The following is a 25,527-nucleotide window of genomic DNA, read 5'->3' on the forward strand; positions in this document are numbered from 1 at the left end:
CCCTGCTCACTGCAGAGGGACTGCAGTAGATGACTTTTAAAGGTCCCTTCCAACCCAAACTGTTCTATGATTCTATGTACAATTTTCTTTAATAACACTGCAATTTCAAAGTTAGTTTTGCAGTCTCTTGACAATAACTTGTCCACAGCTAAACCCAAACCACAGCCAGCAATTCAATACAATTCCCATATCCCACCCATGCAGCCCACATTCTATTAACACAGGTCTGCACACCAATAAGGTGACTCACCAGGAACATGCTGCACCATCAGAACCAAATATTTCAACTGATTTAATTATTCTTAGGTAGCTGAATAAAAACATCATCAGGCCTTATAAGAACAACACTGTTTATCAGTCTCCCTTGCTACTATAATTCCACATAATCTCACTTGCAGACCTCTCAGCACTTTACACAGAGTTTCAACATTCTTCCTGCTAGATAGTGTCTTCTCTCTCACTACCAAGATTTTAGTGCAAAACAGATTTTTGGCAACACTTAGGATTCATTTAAATAAAATTTTAGTCTTTTATTTTCTATGCTTACACCTTCCGTTTTTTAAACTGTACCTCTAATGTGTAACCTTAATGGGAGTGAGGAAAGAACCCAAGAACTGGACATGGAATGCCTAGAGAAAAGGTCAAGGGTTACACATCAAGCCCTGTGGAACAGAATGCTGGAAGTCAGTTGTGCTAACAACCTATCCATACCACAATGATCAAGTTCAGTAATAAAAAAACCCCTCAAAGTTATCACTGACTGCAGTTCTGATGGGCAACTTTTCCTGCGAGCTATCCAACAAGTATTTAAGGGCTGCTCAAATTATTAATACACATTTCTGACCAAACCCAAGCACAATAAATACAAGAACATGAGCACACTGTCAGTATTCCCCTTAACTGGCTTTTAATACTTGTACCTTTTAAAAAGCCTTCCTTGTTTTATTGCACATCTATAGAACAATGTAACCTACATCTAACAGACAACCTATGCTTCTCACAAGTGATGAAATCAGTTAGCAGAGTACCTTATTCAGATTTTGGGCAGAAGTCAGTATTTACTGTTCCTGTGCTAACAGATAATAATAGCTATTTACCAGTTTGATGGCAAGGTCTGACACCACCTTGTTTGAATTATATATGATTAAGTTCTGAAGGACTTCAGCATCCATGTTGGAAATGCCCTGTGGATCATTAAATAGTTGAATACTTTGCAATATTGATACAGGAAAAGAAACCATCACAACACTATTAAATTACAGAGACAGATAGGGACATCTACACAAGGTTCCCTGAACAGCAACCCTTTCTCCACGCTTATTCCATTACTGATGTTTGAGAGAATGGGCAGGGGGGAGAAAAAGTATCAGCTGGATGGGGCTTCAGCTCATGGAGGCCAAGGAAAGAGTTCAGTACTGTTATTCCACTCTCACAACATCTTAGATTCGTAGTCCCAGGACAACTGTTTCAGAGTATCAGTGAAATTATATTTCATTCATACATATGAATTAGAAATTCTTCTATTCTTTCCCCCAAATCCTGCTGGTATTTTATATATGTATGGCCACCCCAACTCTCTGCTGGTAGGAGTGGTTAACTTCATCACCTGAAATAAGAGGAAGGTAACCCAGCTCCAACCTTGCTTGCTCAACTGTTGAAATAGACAGGCCACATAGCTCTTCCCCGGATCTGGACACTTGGCAATGCAGAACAGTGCTGAGTCAGACCATAGATGGTGGTGTACAACAGAACAAGTGACCAGCATCATATACAGTGGTAACCTTTTGATTGAAGTACTAATGTCATGGTAATACCCAAGATTTCACTATCATGATTCTTTCCATGCAACAGCATTTTTTCCTTTTGCTTTGAAAGTGCAGAAACAACAGAATATGTAGGCAAAAGAGCTCTTGCATACAAGTACTTAGAATGTGTAGCTTCCTCACTGAGTTAGAGTTCTCTACCATTTATGAACGCATGTATGCCCTTGCAAAGCAGACAGCATAACAGCAACAGCAGAAATTAGACAAGTCATACCGCCATCATATATTTTCACCTAGTTTTTAACCTGCACTTTGCATGGAAGTATTGAAGAGACCCATCTGCTACATCTTCTGGGATAAAACTATAATTTGCTTAGCAAGAACTCAGACTAAGCAGGTGCTCCACAAGCTAGTGGAACTGCATCTGTGAGCAGTCTAGCAAATGAAACCATCAACATCAGCAATGTTCGGTGAGACCTGATATACACACACACATATATATTTATATATTTATATATATATTAAATAAACCTCAGGCTTTTAAAAAAATCATTTTTATTTAGACATCTTAAAAGCAAATTCACAAAAGTTACCAATAAAAGCCTTAAAGTTTAGTTCACCACAATGTTCCATAAAAGATTTCAGTAATTCATACAAAAAGGTTGCATGAATTAACAGATCAGGCCAGAGATCAAACCCACCCACTACAGGCTACTAAAGGCAAGATACAAGTGTTAAGCACATAAGGAAGGGCTTATGAGCAAGACCAGCATTATTACAGTTCTCATCAGAATGTTCTCAGCCTCCACTCATTTGTGCCTTACCAATCCTCTGAACCAAAAGAAATATCTTAACACACACAAAACAGTAAAGGCTTCCCCTCTACACACCCCCTCTCAAAGTGTCTAAATCTTTCCATAGATACTACATCTTGCACAGCAAATGGTTCCACAGTATAGCTACCTTCTTGTTAAAAACTGTTTGAAATCTGCCACTTTGCAGCCACCACTTCTACCAAAATAAAAGCTAGGCAGGATAGCTTGAAAATAGGCAAGTCTCTATTTAACTTCTCCAGATCATTCATAATTTCAGAATCTTCTTTTCTCCTTTGAGAAGGTCATTTCATACTTGCATCCTTCTTCTGAGGAGGCTTACAGGTGGGGACAGGGCCAGGGAAACAGCAATGCACACGGCGTTGCACATGTAGACGTGCAGTGTACTTCAGTGACATAACAGACTTTTTCTTTTCCCAGAATTCACCAGCTTTCAGCTTCTGTACAATGAACATGTTTTAACAATTCTCCAACGTGAGCAATCCAGCCCACAGCCCATACTAGGTCTACATCAAGTTAGGATTTCCAGGTGTAACATTTATCTACAAACAATTTTACTTGCTATGACTCAATTTACTCCAGAAAAATGAAGTACTTCCACAGAGTCTACACTTTTTGTGTGAGTACCTTAGTACAACTGAACTCTTCTCACTATTCATCACTTCTGTTCAATATAACCACAAGCAATTTGGAAAACGTTACAGCACAAAACACAATGGGACTTCATTCTGACAAGTTATCATTTATTCAATAGGAACTTTCCTTAAGAAAAGCCCAGAGTGAACAACCAACTGGCACCATTCCATGGAAGCTTGCTTTATGAGTCTTCCATAGTGACATTTACAAGCTCCTTTTGAAAAATTAAGAGAAGAATATTTATTTGGAATAAAATCTTCCCCAAATCAGACTCACTTAAATCGCTGACGACTGTGAAGCATGATTTTCCTTCATGGAAGTCTTACGGGCTCTTACCATTACTCTAGTATCTATCCTCCACAATTCAGCCATGTTAGTAGTCTGCAGCTGGCCAGGCATCCTCACCATCTCCTTTGAAAGTCAGTAGCAAGCAAGCACCCTACACTCTTCCTATGTTGCCCCACCTTAACAGCAGAAGTTAACAACCACACCACCAATCAGCCTTACTAGTTACATCCAAAGATTTCTGACAGCTCCATAGTCCTATTGTTAAAAAAATGGATCTTTAACAAAGACTCCCAGTATCCACCACTCCAGTAGCAGATCACAATGGCTACCTCAGCTATATCATTCATCTCCTTTGGGAAGCATTAACTAGCATAGCATCATACCTTCCCAATTATTGATTTTAATAGTTTGGGTAACTCCCCCACATCATTACCAGGAGACTGACTATTTGCATGTTTACAATCTATTATCACTTCATCAAATAAAATTAAAAAACTTTTGGAATTTTATGAGTAAGACTGAATTAACTTTTACAAGCACTTGCATACTTACCTTTTATCAAAGAACAAATTTCTAAAGATTATTACAGAAGTCAGGGAACAAAAAGGACACTACAGGGAAGTGGAACACCTCCTCAGAGACAGGGCACTTAAGATAATTTCTAAAATTTCCTCAGCCACAAAAAGTGGGAAATACATGCCTGAATGAACTGAGCAGCAACAAGTCACCACTACAAAGGGATGTACTTGCAAACTTTGTGTTTAATTACTTGAAGTCAAATAAGAATAAATGCTTAAACTGGTCTCAGTAAGAGTAATGCTTTGCATCTGAAGAGGTACTAGGACTTAGCTCACTCAAAACAGAATGAAATATTCACAGGCTATCCCTTCCTCAAGGGAAGCACATTGGCAATTAAAGCAGCAAATCTTATTTTATGCAACAACAGTATGTAGAATTCACTAGAAAATCAAAGAATTAATTATTTACAGGCATGATACTATCCACAGTTGTATCAGGCACAAAACAAACATCAGACAATATCTTACACTGTGTGATATTGGGCGGACACCAACAGTTACTACAAGACACTAAATATTTCTCAAAAACAAAAGAAATTTGGCAAGCATGCCATGAAAGTATGACAACAACTGTGTGGCTTTCCTCTAAAGCATTCATAAGGACTACTACCATGCCCTGTACAGACAGGGCTGATTCAGTTTTAAACTTTGGCTTCACAGAATCAATTTTAAGCTGAGACACAGTTTATAATCTGGGCTCTCAGGTGGAGGAAAAAATGCAAAACCCAAAGCTGCTTAAACCAAAACATACTTTGAAGGCAAGCTTACAACTGTTATAAAACACAAAATAAAAGATCTAAGCTTACCAGAAATAAACACCAAATGGACATTACCAAACTTCAGTGTTAACACATTTTTAAGCTACCACACATACGTGTTTATTTTAGATTACATCTGCCCCATCCACTTAAAAAGTCACATGAGTCGAAGACTGATTTTAAGTGGCAAGAAACACCACAGCATTCCTGTATCAATTCTTCTTTATGGATGCCCTTCTCTTTTCTCATAATGGGGGAGCCAGGAAGCTTTCAAACACTTCCTCCATGCCTTCTGTGAGACTGAGAAGTGCAAGAGAAGATCCTGAGTTGTTCAGCCCCTCCCTCTCAAGCAACACCACCCCTGCAAGCACCATCACAGCTCCCAGGGGAAGAGCACCAGTCTGAGGAACCACCTCCCTACAGAAGAGTGGAAGTAAGGCCTAGAAATAAAACAGACCTGGGAGTCAGCACAGTGAGAAAAACAAATGCTAGCACTACCTTACAGCAGTACTGAGAAACCAGAACTATTATCTATGCTGCAATTACTATTAGTTCTCTAATCACATCACAGCTAGTTTTATGTCAGCTTGTTCAAGGACTGCCAAGCATACAGGCACATAAATTCATGTGGCTTAAAGACTGTTTACTCAGCTTCTTGAGCAGACTTCAGAGCTCACACTGAACTCCAGGAGGCCACACTAGTTTAGGCAGCTCTAGTAAGATTGGTTTGCTCTTACTCAGTTCTTGTTCTTACATGTTACATACACACACCAAGTCACTGACTCCTAAGTAATTCCCATGATCTCCAAATGAGGTTCCCATTTCATAACTGCTAATTCTCAGGAGTGTTTGTAAAAATACTTCATCTTAATATATGACTACAGTTTCCTTGCATCTGTTCCAAGTCATTAAATCCCTACAAGCCTGTAAGGTGTTATACAGCCTCCCACATACCACCCCCTCCACCCCATATTTTTAAAATGCCCATAGTATCCCTAATAATTTCAAGTATTCTGGCAACACCAGAGTAGGCAAAAAGCTGCCTCAGCACTATAAGCTATACTCTACACTAAAACTCTCTGAAACATGTCAAGCAACAGAAGGGTTCAACTTCTACTATGCAGACATTAACATTCCAGAAAAAAAGTGTACCATGAAAAACTCAAAGCTAACTAGAGAAAGTATTTCAAGAAGTATCAGTGCATGATGTGATAAGCTAACAAGTACAAGTTTGTGATTACTACTTTAGGAACTGTGACTAGACACTGAAGCAGTTAAACCTTCCAAAGGCTTTAGAAAGCAAGTAAATTTCCACACAGGCTTCACTGAAGTTTTATGCAATTCTTTTTCCTTGCCTAAGCACTTATGCTTTTCCCACTGCTTAGTTAAAAAAGAGGGGGGAGGGAAGTTGTCTAAAATATGATCTCCACAAAAACTCTACATTCCAGTTGACAAAAGTTTTGTGACTGTTACTGCGAACTTGTTTGCTACTAGTAAGAATAATCACTTAACTGTTCTAATATTAGTCATTTATTTTTAGCAGAGAGAAAGAGGAGTGCTAGAATGACTTACTAAGATGCATACCATAAGCATGCAGTAAGCAACAAATCACCATTAAGAAATACTAAGTCTTAAAACCTACCTACTATCCAAACCAAAAGCAAGTAAGAGTTATGAAGCACCTGCTGACATGCACTAGCTACATACAGAGTACACAGGCTTACACACGCTGTTTGTTCTGAGCTCAGCTTTCTGAAGCCAAAATGCTCACCTCTTAACCACAGTTACTGAAACCAGCCTAACAAATCCCAATATAACTGAAGAAACTTGTGCCTGCCAACAGATTACCACTGTACTGCACAGACCTCCTCTGCCCACAGATGAGCAAACTGGCACAAAACTTTGTTAAGGCTGAAACACCATTACTATCACAAAGTAAAGTTAATGAAAAGGACAGTCTGGTGTTTTGGCTGTGGGTTGTGGTGGAGTTTTTTCTTCTTGGTGTGTGCATGTGTGCTTTTTCTTTCCATAGAGTAAGCATCGTAAAATATTACAGTGATTGAGCAGAAATTTAAAGTGAGCTCTTTCTTTAGTTACCTCACAAACACTAAACGTCCTTTGCACCGTTAGATCTCAAAGAGCTGAAACAGGCCAATATTGAGCGAGCACAGAGAAACCGAGACAAGTCTTCCAAAGGACGTACAGAGTCATACTTTAAACCACCAGGCGCCTTCAACTACACTTAAGACAGCTCAGTGAACTAGTTTTAATCTAGTCCCTGTGCTAAAACTGACGTTCTTGCTGACAATGAAGTACCTATGGACATCGGCTTTGGAACACCAAACCCCCGCGACGACGCTCGCACCGTGCTCCAAGGGCTTCTACCCTCCCAAGCGCGGTGACACGGGGGAAGCAGCACAGGCACCCTGAGCCTAGACCCGCAGCCGGGATGGGATAACAGCTCCCCCCGGGACGCAGCTTCCACCAGCCCTCCAGCCCGCGGGCACGGCGCGGGTACGGCCCGCCTCCGCCCGGTTGCGGCGGGAGGGACAAGGAGGACGGAGCGGCGGCGGCGCGCTGCCTAGCCCCGCGGCCGGCGCTCGGCGTGGAGTCACCGTCCCGGGCAGGGAGCCCGGAGAAGCGCGGCCCTGGGTGGCGGGCCGGCTCCCGCCCTCCTTCCCGCCCTCGCCCGGCCGGGGGCGACACCGGCCTTTGCCGGGCCCCCACACGAGAGAGGGGGGCTCCTCCGGCCTGCTCGGCGGGGCCCAGACAAAGGAAGGTAACGTGGACGACCCGGGACTAGACGGCAGCAGCCCCGGCTTCCCCGGGCAAGAGCGGCCGCCACATCCGTCCTCGCTCAGCCGGAGCCAACTCCGGCAGCGGGCGAAGTAACCCGCGCCGTGGGTCGGAGGGCACCGAGCGAGACCCAGTGTGTGAGAGTAGCGAAGAGCGGCGGCGGAAGGAAGAGAGAGGTGCGGGGCCAGTGGCTCACCAGGATCCGCTTGAAGAGGTTGCTCTCCTTGGGCGGCAGCGGTACGGACGGCATGGTGCGGGCGGCCCCGGGGCAGGCACGGCTGCAGGGACAGAGGGAGGAAGGGAAGGGAGGAAAAGCTGGCGGGGGCGGCCCAGGAGAAGCGGCTGTCGGTGTGGAAGGGAGGAGCGGGAAAGCGAGGGGAGGCAAAGCCCGAACTCCGCGGGGCGGCAGCGGCGCGGCTCCTGCCCGAGCGGCGACTCTTCAACTCATTGGCCTGCACCGCCCTCCCCGCCGGCTCCCCTCAGCCGCGGCGCGCGAGCGCGGCCCCTCTGCGCAGCTGCCGGGGAGGCCTCGCCGCCGCCTGACGCTGCAAAATGGCAGCCGGGGTCCCCTCCGCGCAGGCGCACAGCGTCCGGCGGCCCCCGCCGCTTCCCCCTCACACACGGCCCCCCCCTTCCCTCCCGCACGCCCTGTCCGAGGGGACGTGTCGTTGGCCGGTGGGGGCTGGTCCCTCTCGGCGGCATTGAGGGGAGTTCCATGCCGTGAGCGGGGCCGGCGGCTGGCCCTGAGGGGGCCTCCCTCGGCAACGCCTCGAGGGGAAGAGGGGAAATGGGGCACCCACCGGCGGGGGTTGTTAACAAATGCTAACTCCCGCTCGGCCAAGTCATGTCTGTGTCCTACGCGAGGGCTGCGGCAGCTGGGTGAGGAGGGGTTTGCAGCGTGTGGCCTCTCCCGGCCACGGCTGGAGGGCAGAAGGCCGCTTTGCGCGCTCGCTGTCTTGCCTCTCTGCCCCTAGTAACCTAGTTCTGGTGGCTGCCGGCCCAACAGCGCGTTCAGAGTGGGGCTGTGGAGAGCCAGGCTGCCCGGGAGGGACTGCTGGAAGAGAGCGAAGTCCCTGGAAACTGCAGCGCTTGGAGAGGCTGCGTGTTTGCTGTGCCCTGGCTGGTATTTAAGGAAACAACAGCAAACTTCGCAGTCAGACTGAGAGTGAGCGGGGATGTCATCTATTGCATTAATGCATCTTTCAGCAGTCGGTTATGTAAAACTTTATCGTGCGTGCTTAGAACAGAGAGTTTAATCATGGCTTTGCACCTTCGCCAAAGGAAGTTTAAGGTCTTTTGAGAATAGATTATTATTATTATTTCCAAAAATGGTTCTTAAATGAAACTTTGCAAAAAAAAAAAAAAGAGGTAAAAAAACAAACCCAAACACATCAGACAAACAACAACATTAAAACCGCATGGCCTGGAGCATTTCCTTAGAAAGAAAACTGGTTAAACTGTCAAGGTTACAGCCAATTAAAGAGACCATCTCACAGGGCAAAAAATTAGTCAGCTTCAGTTAGAATCCGTTTATGTAATTACCCTTGAACTATATTAATTATATTTTGGTATGTATTAAAAGGACATTAATTTTGTAATACATGGTTACCCACCTACTGTCCCAGATGATGACTAGGACAGGCATGAGGTGTAAAGCAAGTGTGTGGAAAGCAGTATATAACAAGAGCCAATTTAAGCAGTTTATGAGCTTAAAATATTTGATTTGGTTACACATAAATTAGGTGACTGTGGCCATGACTGAGGATTACAAGCAGCAGGTCATAGACTTCTCGCAAGTGTTGCTGAAGCTGATGGATATGATAGCTGCTTTCTTCTCAGGCTGAAGGAGAGAAAAAGGGAGTAGACAATTTCTTGGAAGAGAGTGACCTGGACAGTGGCCTAACTTGGGGACTATTAATTAGGAAAAAGTAGTAGGCTTTAGGAGCCTCTTGAAATGAAAACAGCGAAGGCAAGGAGAATGTTAAAGTACAGCATATCTTTTCCTAGTTCTTAGCTGAGCATCAGTTTATGGCAAATGTTGTTGTGGGTGGTGGTTGTTTTTGGTGTTGTTTTGTTAATCTGGTTAGAACTATAGTCTATAATAAGTTTCTTCATATCTTTATTCCTCGTGTTTTTGTTCTGACATGCTTCTAATGATGTCAGTCACCTGGATTACTGATAGCAGTATGTGTGTTTTCCACATGTATTTTCAAGTTCACTGTTCCATCTGCGAAATGACATAGTACTGCTGTATTCAGTATCTGATTTTTTACAAAGCAGGAATACTTTTGACAGGATGGACAACTTGTCTTTGCCCTGCTGCATCATTTTCAGAGCCTGTTTGTACCACAACAGGTATTCAGCACTTTTTGTAACTAGCCTTGACTTTATGAACTCTAGTTTTCCATCGCAGCAAAAGACATGTCTCTGGTTGAGTTGAGTGATAAACAAATGCATCTCCAAGATGGTCAGTCAAATATTGTGCTAGGTGGACCTTTGGTCTGAAGCAGTGAGGTCTTTCTTGACAGCTAAAGGTCTCTGCTTCCTGGAAAGAATGCTGCCTGAAAATCAGCAAATTGCAAATAAGAGGAGCAGGTTGGATTTCCATTTAGATATGTGTCTGTATTCAAATTCTGGAGTGAAAGCAACAAGAAAAGGAAAGCAAGGAGGCAATAAAAGAAATGTTTGTAGACTAGCTGGGAGAGAATAAACAAAGAAACAAGCTTTTGGGGGAGGCAGAGCTCTAGTTGAAAGTGAGGTTTGGGAGCACAGTCAAGAAAACTTCTTGTCATTTAATCACACTGTGCTGGGCAAAACAAAGCGCTTTCTACAGCCTTTGTTAATAAGCAGGACTGTATTCAAGAGGCATATGATTCTGTCACCAGTTGTTCCTTCAAAAAGAAAGAATTCAGGAGTCTGTTGACAAACTATTTGGGTTGAAAGAGCAGGAGCAATGTTAAAGTGATAGATACTTCATAACATGCTTGTGATTTTGCCATCTCTTTCACATTATTCCATGACCTGTAAGTGTTGGTTGGTATCTGTAGAAGTTGCAGCAGGATGCTTGCAGACCACTAACTCCAGTTAGGGCCCCCTGGGTGAAACAGGGCCTCTGTGAGGGCATGGACCTGCCTTCCAGCCAAGCACATTGTAAGGCCTGGAGCCTGTTTTGTCTGATGAGCCATTTCTTTGCCTCCAGTTTCTAAAGCAATTGGCAGGTTAGGATTGCCCTTCTGCACCCACCATGCGCTGCCATGGTTGCTGAGGAAGGCAGTAGCACCCTGCCCCAAGCAGCCTGCACCCCGTGATCCTGGGTCTCACTGGCTCCACAGACAGCTGCTTCAGCCACGCAGTTTTTAAGGTATCAAAGCAAATTATAAAGGGGATGGGAGCACAGACAGCAGTGGGATTTCCCATCTTTTATACTCAATGCCCATATCACTTTCTACAAGCACAAGTAAACTTAGGGAAAGAGTATATCTGACATGTTTTGAATACAGGATGCATGGACTGTGTCCTGTGGTTGAGAGTGTATTTGGCAACCCTAACTGGCAGTATAGCGCCCAGCCCTTGTCTTGGCCATGTGGTCACTGCGTGGCCTGCTGCCTACTGGGGAGAGCACGCTGAGAGTTTGTTACAGTCTCTATTCACACTTAAATAATTTGCCCCCAATCAAATCTGAATCATGATCACATTTAATTAGAGGATTTAATGTAAGAACCATTACCAGATGGAGTAGAAGCTGGTTTAATTTTCCTTGGCCTACCCTACTCTGTAAAATCAATTTTTGAGTGTGTGGTTTGCTTATAGTTTTCATGTTCATATTATGGTTTTGGTTGTCCTGTCTTAGATTACCTTCCCAAATATCAGATTGCACATTTAGAGCCCAATGCAAGGATAATTTCACTATTTCATTTCACTGAGGTGTAAGCCATAGTGGATGAAGGGTGAGTCGTGGCAGGGATGGCGTCTGGACGAGGGCATCTCCAACAGTGCAGCACTGCAGGCTCAGGCCAGGGGAAGCAAAATTTAGGTTTCAGGATTCCGTTTGCTGTGGCCCTTTTCTAGTTTGCATCAACTCTGGGGTGGATCCCATTCTCTGGAAGAGTCTTTTAATCAGTCTGCCTTACATTCTGTCCCAGTGGATGGAGCCAAGCCAGAGTCTGTCCTCAGATCTACATTAGTGTTCAGTTATCATTCGCTTGCTGGTGAGAATGGATTCAAGTCATCCCCATCCATCGGTTTCATTTTCAGTCTTTTGGAATACTTACCAAATGCCAGTGATGTTTTATGTGCCACATACCAAATTTTTACCTTCTTTTGTTAATCCTGTTGAATGACAGTAGCTGGAAAGAAAGCTTTTTTTAAGTGATTATAGGTATAAAAATATCCCAGTGTTCCTGAAATGTTTTTAAATGGGGCTTTGAGCAACCTGGTCTAGTGGAAGGTGTCCCTGCCCATGGTAGGGGGTTTGGAACTAGATGAGCTTTAAGGTCCCTTCCAATCCAACCTATTCTGTGATTCTATGATAATTAGGGAGATAGTTGTATAGTCTAATATTATCTATTAAACTATGCATATGTATAGTATCTTTTAAAGAACACCTTGTTAGGAAGCCACAGCCAGTTAGCATAATGATAAAGCTCAACAATTCATTAATATATAGTAAGTGGTGTTTGTCTTTACTAGTGTAGTTATAATTCATTTTAAGTATAATTGAACAGTGAGCTTTCACATAAAGTGGAATTTAACATAGTTTTTTGCTTCTCCGAAATTAATCTTTTAGTAACCAGGTGTGAAACATTTATTTCCAGCCCATGTTTTGGGAAAATACACGGAAAAATATATGTAATATAATAGCTTGGAGGCTTGTTGTCACTCCTGCCGTTTCTCCCAAAGCACTCCTGAAGCCGGACTGCGTTACTGTACAGTTGTGAGGATATCGACAACGAAGAGCTATTTTTAAGGTCGCGTTCCCCACTTTTACTTTCCATCTCGGGTCTTGCTTTTGACAGAGCAAAGCTAAGCTGCCTGCGCTGGGGGCAGCTCCGGCGGAGGAGGCAATGAAGGCAAGGCCGGGCGGCCTGAGGCACGGCGGCAGTCGTGTTCTTCAGCAGGCATGCTGGGACTGGGAGCTTTTCCGCTCCACTTCCCGTCTGCCATGGCCTCCTGTTCTGAGACGGGATCCGTCCGCTGCCGAAGCGTGCGGGAGGTGAGTGCCGGAGGTCCCCAGCGGCTGCTGCGGACAGGAGCCGAGCCGAGCCCCCGGCGCCCCTCACGGTCTGCTCCAGCCTTCCCCGTCCGCCCGCACCCCCGCGATGGCGGAGCGCTGGCAGGGGCACTTCCTGCTCGGCTTTCGGGTGCTTTGCTCGCGGCTGCAGTGCCGGGAGGGTGCGGTGTGTGAAAGGTTGGCTCGGGGGCACGGCACTGAGCCGGCCCTGTTACAGTCTGCATCGAAACGCAGCCTCCTTCCGTGTACCTGTGTACTGCGTGTCTGAATTCGGTTTTATGGGGTAAATAGCATCTGCGATTGACAGAAGTTCTTTTAAAAATCTCTTTAAGTGTTCACAATATTGGTAACGCTTTCCTGTATGGAGAAATATAATTATTTGGAGCACAAGTCTTACGAGGAATGGCTGAGGCAACTGGGGTTGTTTAGTCTGGACAGGTTTCAAGGAGATGGTGTTTAATGCCTTCATTTTCTCTGAATCCACTTTCTTGTAAAAATCAGTAGACAGATGGGATTGCGGCACTGGCACAGATACCAAGGAGTGCTTCTTTATTTGTTAAACCTTTTCTGTGTGGGTAGTCCTAGAACATGAATTATTTCCTCTTGGTGTAGACCCTTGCATCCCACTATAATTTTTTAGAGCACAGCAAGAATTCATAACATAACTTGCAACATTGATGGTAGAAAACAAAGAGCAAAAGGTCTTTTCTAAAGCAGCAGTGATGCTCAGGGGAGCCTGATACCCTGCAAAGCTGTAGGCCAGTTGTCTCAGAAAATACCTGAGTATATTTCAGGGTACCAGCTTCTTACTCACTTTTCGGATGGAAACTATCTATATCATTTATGTGTAAATACATCACAGGAAGGAGTACATGTGATATAAAGTGCTGTTCCCATGTCTTATGTAGTACATATATGGGGAATTTCTTGCAAGTATCTTGGGGTCCTGTTGACGAATCTGTTTCAGTGGCTGTTTACTGTTACTGATGTTTTCCTGACAAAATTATATCCTGTTATGGTAGTGGATATAATTTTGCACATAATTCTGGACTTCCCGTACATTCTTTACATAGAATTCTGTACCTTTGGATAGATTTATTTTCTCTCGGCAACATTTTCCTTTCACCACTAAGGCGTGAAATGGTTGAATTTTTCTCAGGGAGACATGGCAAAATGAAGCTGTTGTCTGTAAAGCCCTATCTACAGTAGCTTTTCCACAACATGAATAAACTAAGTTTGAGGAGATAAGGGAAAAGACCATTTTCAACCATCAGCTAGCACAGTGGTGCTGGTAAGAGCTTCTGGTTTAAACAAGGACTAAATCAGGAATAGTTTTGTCCATAACAGTTGCATTTTTGTTGGTCCAATCAAGAACAGGATTTGGGCTTGATAGAATTCTATGTCTGTTTGTTTTTTAACAGCATCACCTCTTTTTCTAGATAATAACACTGGTCCATATATTGTCTACTTTTAATTTCAGCTGGTGGAAAAATAAGAAGCAAAATGAAACCTTTCCAAAGGGTCTGTCGTTTCAAGAGCCTGCTTGCCAATTGCTGCTGTCACAGTCAGCTTCACAGCTGTCTTCTCCCTTCCGCTGCAACGAAGATAGGTTGTGCAGCGGGACTGCACAATGGTGGATTTTGGAAGCCAAAATCTTTATTGGACACAGCTAGATTCACTCTGTCTTTTAACAGCAGGCATAGGAAAAACCATCAGGATTCTCGAGCATTGTGGAAGCAGGAAGCAGTGCAGAAATATCTGGAGACACTAAGCAGGGAATACCAGCAGGTTAGTCGTCTGTTAAATGCTGACTCAGTAAATGACTTTGAGCAAAGAACCCTGAGGAGAAGATGTGCCGATCTGTCCCCAATTGCAGCTGCATTTCAGGAAATCAGAGAAGCTGAAAAAGAAGTTCAGGAGTTGGAAGCTATGTGCAAAGGTAAGAAGAACACATCTGCTTAATTCTTTCGAAACAGTCACGTTTCTTGCAATGAACTTAATTGCCCAGCCTTTGAGGGAAGCTTTGAAATAACTTAAGCCAGCCCTGGAGCATGCTCTGGTCCTTCCTGCTTCTTGGGAGCTTGTGTGTTGCTAGGGCTTTCTGCTTCCAGACACATATTTCCAGTTTTCATTCACCTCACTTCAGTTTCAGGTTTAATACAAACAATTTGGGAGAGTAGAGATCATCTGGAATCTAGCAGAAATAGTTTGGAAATATTTGTTTTAAGGTTGTTTTTCATGGAACCGAGAGCAGCATGATGAAGAAAAAAGATTTGGCAAGCTTAATACATTTGACAGATGCAGACTTTACTCTTGTTAATTAAAATGGAATTCCATCTAGCTGTTTATTGATACTTATAGAGCAAATTACACGAACTTTCATTAGGCCTTGGATTGTCAGCTTCCAATTGAAATGGCAAAAGCTAACATTTCTCTGAGAATGTTCAAGGAGTCCTTCAAGGAATAAAAATTGATGGTTGTCTAAGAAGCTTCTGCTTTTCAGTAATCTGCTACAGTAGAAGTTGGGGTAAAAAAGAATTAAAAGTTGTTGCTGTTTTTGATACCTTTCAGGAATAAGACTACACAGGGAATAAGATAATCAATGGTGCAGCATTTTCAGAAAGAAAACATTGTTAGAAGAGTAGGTGCACACAAACATCTATTCTCCTACACCAATAGATATTAAGAGAGGGAAACATTGGCCTGGAGAGGATGGGGCTTACACTGAAGTAAAGGAAAGGCAAAAGCAAAGGACAGGAGAAAATAAGTAGCCAGTGGTGTAAATGGAGGAGGATGAGAGTTCATGGTGCTTTTCAGGGGGACAACCAAGGAGTGTGGGCAAACTTAAAAAGGCTATTTTTGGAGCAAGTAAATATAATGAAGAATTTTTCTAATTCCATAAATTATGATGTGGTTAAATGGATTGAGTTCTGGTTGAAAGGAGGGAAAAGAAAAGAATGAAAAGAAGATCACAGCCCATAAGTTAATTAAATGGAGCCAAATTGTTCTATGTGTGCTGTTTATCATGTGGCCAGATTAAACCACAGATGTTCTTGTCATCTGACTGCTCTTTGTTTTCTGTTTAACTCCCTAAACTGACCCTTTTCTCTGTGGTGCCTAAATTCCTCACAGTTACTATTGGATTTTATATTTGCAATACTCAGTGGAGCAGAAAAACATTATTTGCTGGTTTGCCACTGGTGATGTGAGTCAGAGGGGTAGTTGAAGTGAATTCTTAGAAGTCAGGTTTGCAGGGAGGTAGGAATGGGGCACCAATGTGATGAGTAAGTGACGTAAGTGGTACTCATTCCAGTATTACCCTGTGTTTCTTGAACTGGGGAGCTTGAAACTGGACATGGTACTCCAGATTGTGGAGAAGGAAGTCTCCTTAATCAAAGCAAAGAGCGCAAGTGAGGTCTTCCACCTCCTGATAACTCCCACCTTGCATGTCTCAGTGGCCTCTTGATTAGCAGGAGACAGAAAGTTAGAAACCTCATTATTATCATCATAGTGTTATTTATGGTGCTCACCTTAACAAGTTGCCTACAATTTGTTGAAGACATGGGTGTTTCTGGGCAAGTCTGGAAATGAAAAATTTTATTGCATGAAAAATTGCAGTAAAGGAAACCAAGGCACTGCTTGTCTGCAGGCCTGGTTTTAAGATATTTTGTCAAATCCATTTGTTATTTATCCCTGGGCTGTCAGTCTGTATGACATAACCATTAGTATAACTGAGAGTAACTGTCAGGTGGGACTGGCATCTATTTGATGTAGGCTTTGAGCTCTGAGGTAGACAGTGAGAGGTAGGATATCCATTACTCCTTCCAGCACACCTGAAAAATATGATCATTTAGTTACCAACAGGAATCCTAGCTAGGGCTGCTCTTGGTATTTCATGCTGGCAGAGTGCAACTGCAAGCTTCTGTGGGCTGCAGTGCATGTCTGTGGCCAGCTGTATTACAATTTGCTCTAAGGTAAGTGAGTGTCCTGGGTTCAGCAGTAGCAGTTATTTTTTCTCCTTGGTAGCTGGTACAGTGCTGTGTTTTGACTTTCAGGCTGGGAACGGTTGCTGATAGCAAGTATCTTTTGAGTTACTGCTCAAATGTTTGGTTTGTCCAAGGCCTTTTCTGAGCTCATGCTCTGCCAGGGAGGAGGGGAGGCCGGGAGGAAGGAGAGACAGGACACCTGACCCAGGCTAGCCAATGAGGTATTCCATACCATAGCACGTCATACCCAGGATGTAACTGAGAGTTACCCGGAAGGACTGGAGCTCTGGGGAGATGGAGGAGGTATCGGTCGGTGCTTGGTCGGGCAGGGTTATGGGTCGGAGTGAGTTATGGGTCGGTGGCTGGTGAGGTGTTGTATTTTCTTCACTTATTATTTCCTTTATCATTATTGGTAGTAGTAGTAGTGATTTATGTTATTCCTTAGTTATTAAAGTGTTCCTATCTCAACACGCGGGGGCTACATTCTTTGGATTCTCCTTCCTAACTTTCCAGGAGTTGGGGGAGCAAGGGGGGGAGTGAGTGAACGAGATGATGGTTGGATTTTAAATCACATCAGTGAGATTGACTAACATCTATTCCTGTTGTTGGAATTTAGAGCTAGATAGCAGAGATGAGAAACAACTTCTAGAGCTTGCCTTAGAAGAGAAGGAGACCCTGGATAAAAAAATCAATGTGTTGTGCAGAAAGGTGAGCCTGAGGTAAAATTACACAGCTTTGTAAATAAAGATGTCAGAAAAGCGTTCATCTGTGATCTTTTCCATAGACTCTTGACACTTATGTTTAGTAAATGAGAAGTCCACCTTGTGTATTCTCCCTGAAAAGAAGTGGCAACATTAATTATTTGTAAGCTTCTTACTGACAGTTGTGTCTCAGAAGCTTATTATTTTAGTCACTTTTGCTTGCATGCTTGTCTGCCAGCAGATGCTGAAGGGGATTAAAAAAATGGTGAGCCTGTGCTATTGAGACTTGACATGACACCCTAGTAACACTTGGTTGGCAGTGGAGCATGCATTCTTGAAAGATTTCTGATTGGAACTTACAGACTTTCATTTTCTCTTCAGCTGACAGCACTCGATGAGTGAGGAAATTAATTATAAGCAGAGGAGCTGAAATGATTCAGTGGAGAGCTGTGTGATTGGGCTCATTTCTATGTTCACACTGAAATAACATGAAATAGGACTTTCTGAAAAATAAGATGAATGTAAAGATTGGCTGGGTTATAGCTAATAATTTTGTGTTTGTAGGTAGTTGGGGCTGGAGCAGGTAACCTACACTGGACTTTGCAGGATTGAATTTTCGGCTAGCTTTCTTGTGGATGCACCATCATATCCCATTTCCTCAGTGATTGCACTGAGCTGCAGTGGCCAATAGGCAGTTTTTTGCCCTACTTACAAGTTTGCCAGAATAAATCAGTTATGGTGTGCACTCAAGCTGTGGCAATTGTGAAGACTGGATGTAAATTTGATTAGGAGGAGATAAAAAGTCGTGAAGCAGATAATGACTTTCTCCTTTCTTTCTTTCTTTTCAGCTTTTCCAGCTTCTAGTGCCAAAGGAAAAATACGATAAAAGTCATGTCATACTAGAAGTGACAGCTGGCAGAACAACTGGAGGTCAGCAAAGTCTCCACAGTAAAGATTACTTCAAACCTCCATCCAACTTCATTAAACCTCTAATGGGTTATTCTTAATGCCTTTTTATATGTTAGTGGTATAAAGTGATACTTTCTAAAGAAGAGCATTAATCTGTCTGATGAGTGTGGTTAGAGTTGCAGCTAAATCTAAAAATCGGTGGCTGCCATTTTGTGAACTGCTATTTATGTTGTCCCGCTTTTATATTTTTAGGAGACATCTGCCAACAGTTCACTAAAGAAATGTTTGAGATGTACCAGAACTATGCAGACTATAAATGCTGGACTTTTGACATTGTGAACTATACGCCAGCTGAGATAGGTACAGTAGTTCTTCAGACATTCCACCACAGCAAGGCAATTAAAAACAGTGTTTCTGTGCTATATTTGTCAGACATTATTTGTCTCTAGGTGGGTTGCATCATGCTTCTGCTCATATTTCGGGAGATGATGTCTACAGGCATCTGAAGTATGAAGGAGGAACTCATCGAGTCCAGCGAATCCCTGAGATAGGCCTGTCATCACGAATGCAGCGTATTCACACTGGGACAATGTCAGTTATTGTTCTCCCTCAGCCAGAGGAGGTAAACCAGGTGTTAATCAGGATGGTAGGGCAGTGTATCCCTTCTCACCCCTTTGCCCATTGGAGCAGGTGTTACTTAAAACCGTGTTATTGTTGTTTGGGGATTTTATTGGTACCCAAGTGCTTTGTGCAAGCCCCAGCAAGTGAGCCACAACATCTGTGACTCTGGAAGGTGAGAGTCATTAGGCCTATACCTCATGTGTTTAAATGGGTCATCAGAAGCAACTTAGAGATTTGCTGTTGCCTGAAATGGCATGTAAATCAGCAGTGGTTTCAGTGAGTGTTCCAACCCCAGCACTCACAGAGCTGAGTGCTATGAGTAAGCCAATTTTAAATTATGTCGTGTTTTAAGACAGGGAATATCTCCAGAAAATATTCAGTGTTACATAGTAATGTGATTCTGCAGGTCTTCTGATTTTTTTGTTTCATGTGTCCTCTTGTTAAATCGAGGACAGTCTGCTTTGAGTATGAATGAGTGTGTTGGCTAGTCCTTCTGAGAACTTACTGGTACTGACAGCTCTCACTTAAACCAGCAATTCACACACAAAACAAACAAAACCAGCTCCTGCAGGCTTTCCCTGCACTTCTCCTGCTTCCTTGTAATGCTTTCCTTGCAATGTTGATCAGATCTCAATGTTCCTTTCCCATCCACTGAGCTCAAACTGTGGTCCAGGTCATCATGGACTCGTATTTCCAATGCTGCAATCCTTTCTTGGATCTGGATACACCCATTTTTTCTTCAATTAGATGTTTCTAAGCACTGTTGCAAGAATCATTCAGGCTTGACTTATGGCCAAGATCTTGTACTGCTGTTTAGAAGTAGCTTTCGATTATTTACTTATTTCTTAGCCTCACTGCCAAGGCTGGTGGTTTTACAGAAAGCTGTTGGTTTTGGTTTGTTTCACATACACACACACCCCCCCTTGTTTTGTGAAGGACCTGAAGTGAGAGTCTGAGGAAAATGAAATATTTAAAGCATTACTTGCTTTGCAGACATATTTGACATTGCACTTTCTTGAAGTATAATGGTAGCTGTTATGAGCAATTTTTTGAGACATGGTAGTTTTTTTACACCAAGTATCATTGCCATTCAGATAGATTTAGAATGAGCAAAAAGTAGCAATTTTCTTTGATTCTAGGTTGATGTTAAAGTGGATCCCAAAGATTTGCGTATAGACACATTCAGAGCCAAAGGAGCAGGAGGGCAACATGTTAACAAAACTGATAGTGCTGTGAGAGTTGTGCACCTTCCCACAGGTAAGGCTGGCTGCATTTCCTACTTGTAATCACCCTAAATCTGTATCCTGAAGGGAAAGCTTGGGATCCCACAAGTTGTCTCTTAGAGAGGGTTTGCAGGGTTGGGCTTATACCAAGAAAAGGAAGTGTAGCCCCTTCTGGTTCTGCCCTCTGCTAGCAAGGCAACTTGTGAGAGCAGGGATATGTACCAGTGGCATGATAGTCAGACATTTCATATTATGCCAGTTTTATCCTTAGAGGGAGTGTTTAATGGACACTGTCTTTGAAGGATGAAAGGACAAAGAGAGTGACAGGGATGGGACGGAAGATGCAAATAATTTGTGCTCTGTGCTCTGCACCTTGAAGAGTAACAGCCATTTGCAACCAAGGGTTGCTTTGCCTAGCTGGAACGTGTGTTGTAGTGGGCTTGAAGATTTTCATTCAGTACTATATAGTTATATAGTACTACAGATTGTGCTTCAGTACTGTAGATAATGCTATCATATGTTGAATAGGAAGGAAGATGTCTGCTGATGGAAAGATAATGTATAGACTGGACCACTCTGTCTTTCTTGAGGTTTGTTGTTATTGAAATTCAGTGGGTTTCTGTCTGTTCAGATGCAGAATCTCTTTAGACATGAGAAATGCCAGTAGTGACCTGAAAACAACTGTTTTCTATATACCTTTTTATTTCAAAAATCAAATAAGAAGCAAAAATAAGTTACTAGATGTCTTTTAAAGACCTTTATTTTACTTTATTTCATTATTTGTAAGTTCAAGACAATCAGTATTGTTTAGACACCCTTCTCTTCTAGAATAATGAATTTTCCAGTCTCCAAGAGCTATTTAGACTAAGACTTTAAAAACTTGTGTTGCACTGTTATAAGAATGCTTCTGTAGACTGTGCAAATGACATCTTTAACATGAGAATGCTGACTGGAGAGAGCTCATTTTCTGGAGACAATGTCAGACTTGTTTGCTTCGTGAGATGTTAAGGTATCCCTGACTTTTCTGTAGTACTAACCAAAGCCCCTGGTACAGCTATGAAGAGTTTAAAACCATACTAATGGTTCTGGCCACTGTCTTAAAATGACCTTTTATCCTGCAGCTGAATGACCCTACAAACCAGCACTCCAGAAGGTTTCATTTGCCTTATATGTTAGAATTAATTTAGCTTGTTTTTTCTTTGTTATACTGGGCTTTTGATGTGAGCTCTCTTGCATCCCTCTATTAAAAGGACTAGCAGTTGAGTGCCAGCAGGAGCGATCCCAGCTGTTGAACAAGGACATAGCTCTGCGGACACTGAGGGCTAAGCTATACCAGCAGATCATTGAAAAACAGCTCAGTCAAGAGCAGAGTGCCAGGAAACTGCAGGTGAGAACATGTGGTTGCTGAAATTTGGAGAGGGTGCTGTGTTGTAGATTTGTTTCATATTTGAGTGACAGTGATGGAGCAAGTGGGCCTATAGGGATGCTGGAGAGGGGCTATTCATTAGGAACTGTAGTGACAGGACAAGGAATAACGGGTTGAAACTTAAACAGGGGAAGTTTAGATTGGATATAAGAATGAAGTTCTTTACTGTGAGGATGGTGAGGTACTGGAATGGGTTGCCCAGGGAAGTTGTGAATGCTCCATCCCTGGCAGTGTTCAAGGCCAGGTTGGACAGAGCCTTGGGTGACATGGTTTAGTGTGGGGTGTCCCTGCCCATGGCAGGGGGTTGAAACTAGATGATCTTAAGGTCCTTTCCAACCCTAACTGTTCTATGATTCTAAGAAACACCTTTCATAAGAGAGTTATCTCAAATTATGACACAAAGCAAGCTTTTCTCTTGAAATGTGCTATTGGTCTTTTCCCCATCTGTGGTCTGAACTTCAACAGTGACCACCAGGAATAAAACTACTTCAGAATTACAGAATTGCTGAGTACTTTGAAGTTTCCAGCTCAGCTATTTAATCACTAACATCAGGTTGCATGTAAGTGTATTGTTCCTGCAGGATATTAGGCCAGGAAGTGGTGATCCATTTCTCTTGTGTTAATAATTTTAGCTTGAGAGCCTTTAGAGTTGCATAAAGGACTTAGATGTATATTTATATGAATACTACAGAAAATCAGGCAAAAGTGAATTGCTTTTTGTAATGTTTCAGAATTTATTCAGTAAATGCCTTATTTTAAAATATACGTGTTGAGTGCTGATGAATATTTCAACAGAGCCCACTGGAGCAGACACCCGTTTCTCTACGCATTTAATTCGGTATTTTAACAAAGTGTAGCGTTGCTGTGTGGTTAAACGTCTTGATTTCCGTTTTACCTTTTATACGGCTTGCATTCCTGCACTTCACCACTAGAGGACTTCTCTTCGTAGTCTTAGTTTCGTCCTCGTTAGTACTAACGACACCCAGACTTCAGTGGTGCAGCTTTGCCACACGTTAACTGGGCTGCTTATTCACGGGCCCACTTTCGTTATTTCTTGTGGGAGCTACAACCTCCCCTAAAACCCAGCCTTGCATTTTTGTTCACTTATGTAGATCTGTCTCTGGCTGTACGTGCTTCGGAGCTACAGAGGTGGACCACAGATGTACTGGGGGCTGTAAGAACTTGGACTGTGATACAGAGTCACAAATCATTTTTGTGCCCAGAGAAGCTGTGGGTGCCCCATCCCTGGCAGTGTTCAAGGCCAGGTTGGAGGGGGCTTGGAGCAGCTTGGACTAGTGGAAGGTGTCCCTGCCCATGGCAGGGGGATTGGAACCGGATGAGCTTTAATGTCCTTTCCAGCCCAAACCATTCTGTGATTTTATAACACTTCAGCAATGCCAAAGTGTTTTAAAATCTCATATGCTAATCCAGTGACCACTAGGTTTGTAGTCGGAATAGTCTGATCCATCAAAGTTTATTCTAGGTATGCTGCTTGAGGGTGGAATTTGATTCTGTTTCTTTTTAAACACAATATGACAGAATTTGTTTTTTGTTGCTTTGCTACAGTTGGGAACAAGAGCCCAGTCAGAGAGAATCCGTACCTACAACTTCACGCAGGACAGAGTCACTGACCACAGGATCTCGTATGATGCACGCAATATCAAGGTACTGGTTGCTTATGAGAGTATTTAAAGTTACTTATCTGTACCATAGGAAGAAATTAACTTAGTGAAAACAATACAATTTGTATGAGGAAATCAGATAGCCAGTTGTTCTCTGTCAGAACAGATTTAGAAAGCTGAAACTTCTTTCCTGCCTGCTTGTGCAGTGCTGTTAAAGAAGTCTGGCACAGGATATAGCTTGCTGGCCTACTTGTAGCCCTCAGTGAACTCCCTGAGTCCCTCAGCCAACTGGGAAGTGACATTTGCAGTTCTTGAAGTTTAATACATCCACAAGAAAAACCTGACACCAAGGTCTTCTTTTTTGTTAAGCCAGTCTTTTCTCCTCCTAATGCTGGAGTGAAGAAAAACTTTTATGCTTGCCTCGTGGGCCAGGCAAATGAAACAGAAACCAAATGCTTTCATTTTAAGATTACCTGAGGTCTTACTTCTCAGTAAGTCTCTGCAAACAGCTTGAATCTTGATTATTTATTTTACAGGGAAACAAATACCTAGTAATGCATTTTTGTGTATTAAATTTATTAAAATGGTTTGAATTTTAAGACAAAGTTCAGGGTGAGCCTTCAATGTTTGGCTTGGGTATCCAGTTCACTGTAAATGCTGTTACATAAGGATCCACGCTTTTTGAATTGTATCCAGAGGTGTCTTGGGTAACTTCAGAGAACACAGGGCATGCTGAATATGGAATGGTTCATGTTCAGTGGAGTGGGGAATAGGTACACAGATACCATGATGGAGGAGAATGGGAAGATGTTTTCAAGTTTAAATTAGACGTAAGGAAGAAATTCTTCCCTGTGAGGGTGGTGAGACACTGCACAGGTTGTCCAGAGAGGCTGTGGCTGCCTCATCCCTGGCAGTGCTCAAGGCCAGGTTGTATGGGGCTTGGAGCAGTCTGGTCTAGTGGAAGGTGTCCCTGCCCATGGCAGGAGGTTGGGACTGGCTGTTCTCTATGGTCCCTTCCAACCCAAACCACTCTGTCATTCTATGGTTCTGTGAGTTCCACAATTACATAAACCCAACTTTCATTAGTTGACCTTTTCAGTTAGTTATTGTTGGGAACTTGTTACTTTCTTGAGTGAAACTGGAACCATAAACTGCCTGACAAAAGTTAGCTGGGCTCTGCTTGCAAAATGAACTAGATCTTGGCATGAGCAATCTATATTTGACTTGGGTTCTTCAACCCTCTGTTGGTCTTGCTGGGGGATTTGCATGTAAACGTATGGGTTACATGAAAGCATGTCAGGAAGGCACCAGCAGCTCCTTTTGTTGCTGCTGGAATCAATGTGCTGCTCACAGGCAGCCAGCTGAAGTTCCAGTGCTGTGCACCATGACATGTTGCATTCACACAGGGGGAGTGCAGAGGTGAGCAAATTAATGCCTCAAGATAAGACTCCAGGCAAAGTGCATTCCAGGAGCTCCTTGTTTGAATCTTGGACAATTTGGAATTATACTGATGTACAGTCAGTAATGCTGTTGCCTGTTTTTGGTTTTCTTTTTCATAGGAAATTCTAAATGGGAAAGAAGCACTGGATAAGCTCATCAACAGACTGCTGGAGTTTGCAGAGATGGAGGCTGTCACTGAGTATCTAGAAAGTTTGAAGGCTGTGGAAGGAGGAGGCTGCTGAAGGCCTTGCATGGAGGTAGAGCAGAAATGTTGTGTTCGGTAGGAAAATAGATGCATTTGTTAAATAAACCTATGCCTCTGTTTTTCAGGGTGTGATGCTACTCTTTTATACTTGGGTGCAAATGGGTTGAATTCATTTCAGCAGTCCTTGCAGAAAAGAATGAGCTTGGGGTACTGTGTGCGAATACCTTCTGTCTTTGCAGCATGGCTCTGTTAAGCTGGACCTCTTGACATATTGCAGCTGGAATGACACAGAATTGTGGTGATGGAGCAGAATAAGTACCACATGCTTTGGAGGTGGGAGATGTTCCTCTCCAGGTGAAAGAACCTCAGCTCCCCAGACAGTCTAGAATCTGGCCTTGTGAATGACTTTGAATGGGTGAGCTTCCTAAGTGTAGTCTCTTCAAAGTAACTCTGTGTTATGATGCTTTAATTTTTAGAGTGAATGTACAAAAGCAAAGGCAGCAGTTTTGAGA

The 25,527-nt window shown here is 43.0% G+C and overlaps 2 protein-coding genes across 3 annotated transcripts in view; one reads left to right on the forward strand and one right to left on the reverse strand.

Moving 5' to 3' along the window:
• Nucleotides 1-8,136, reverse strand: part of NAA16 (N-alpha-acetyltransferase 16, NatA auxiliary subunit) — a 64,335-nt gene extending 56,199 nt beyond the window's left edge. Inside the window, exon 1 of the mRNA XM_034072693.1 lies at nt 7,849-8,136. Coding sequence (XP_033928584.1) covers nt 7,849-7,902 — 54 coding nt within the window. The 5' untranslated portion in view covers nt 7,903-8,136. The remainder of the gene's footprint in view (nt 1-7,848) is intronic.
• MTRF1 (mitochondrial translation release factor 1) lies at nt 7,458-25,139 on the forward strand. Of its 2 annotated transcripts, none has more exons than XM_034072705.1 (10): nt 7,458-7,889; nt 14,363-14,821; nt 17,485-17,576; nt 18,418-18,499; nt 18,731-18,838; nt 18,928-19,100; nt 20,239-20,356; nt 21,573-21,709; nt 23,315-23,413; nt 24,930-25,139. In XM_034072705.1, the coding sequence occupies exons 2-10, from the start codon at nt 14,386-14,388 to the stop codon at nt 25,050-25,052; spliced, it is 1,368 nt and encodes a 455-aa protein (XP_033928596.1). In that variant the 5' UTR covers nt 7,458-7,889; nt 14,363-14,385; the 3' UTR covers nt 25,053-25,139. The 2 variants fall into 2 exon arrangements, with proteins under 2 accessions (XP_033928596.1, XP_030901780.1); XM_031045920.2 differs by lacking the exon at nt 7,458-7,889 and adding an exon at nt 12,743-12,864 and having other exon boundaries at nt 24,930-25,052.
• The last annotated feature ends 388 nt before the right edge of the window (nt 25,140-25,527 follow it).

The sequence above is a fragment of the Melopsittacus undulatus genome, chromosome 2 (assembly GCF_012275295.1).
Source record: "Melopsittacus undulatus isolate bMelUnd1 chromosome 2, bMelUnd1.mat.Z, whole genome shotgun sequence".
Taxonomy (NCBI): Eukaryota; Metazoa; Chordata; class Aves; order Psittaciformes; family Psittaculidae; genus Melopsittacus; species Melopsittacus undulatus.

Coding starts and splice junctions, on each gene's coding strand:
- MTRF1 (XM_034072705.1), top strand. CDS start 14,386: ATGAAACCTTTCCAAAGGGTCTGTCGTTTCAAGAGCCTGCTTGCCAAT. Junction 18,500..18,730: donor AGCTGGCAGAACAACTGGAG/GTCAGCAAAGTC, acceptor TTATATTTTTAG/GAGACATCTGCCAACAGTTC. Junction 19,101..20,238: donor TTCTCCCTCAGCCAGAGGAG/GTAAACCAGGTG, acceptor CTTTGATTCTAG/GTTGATGTTAAAGTGGATCC.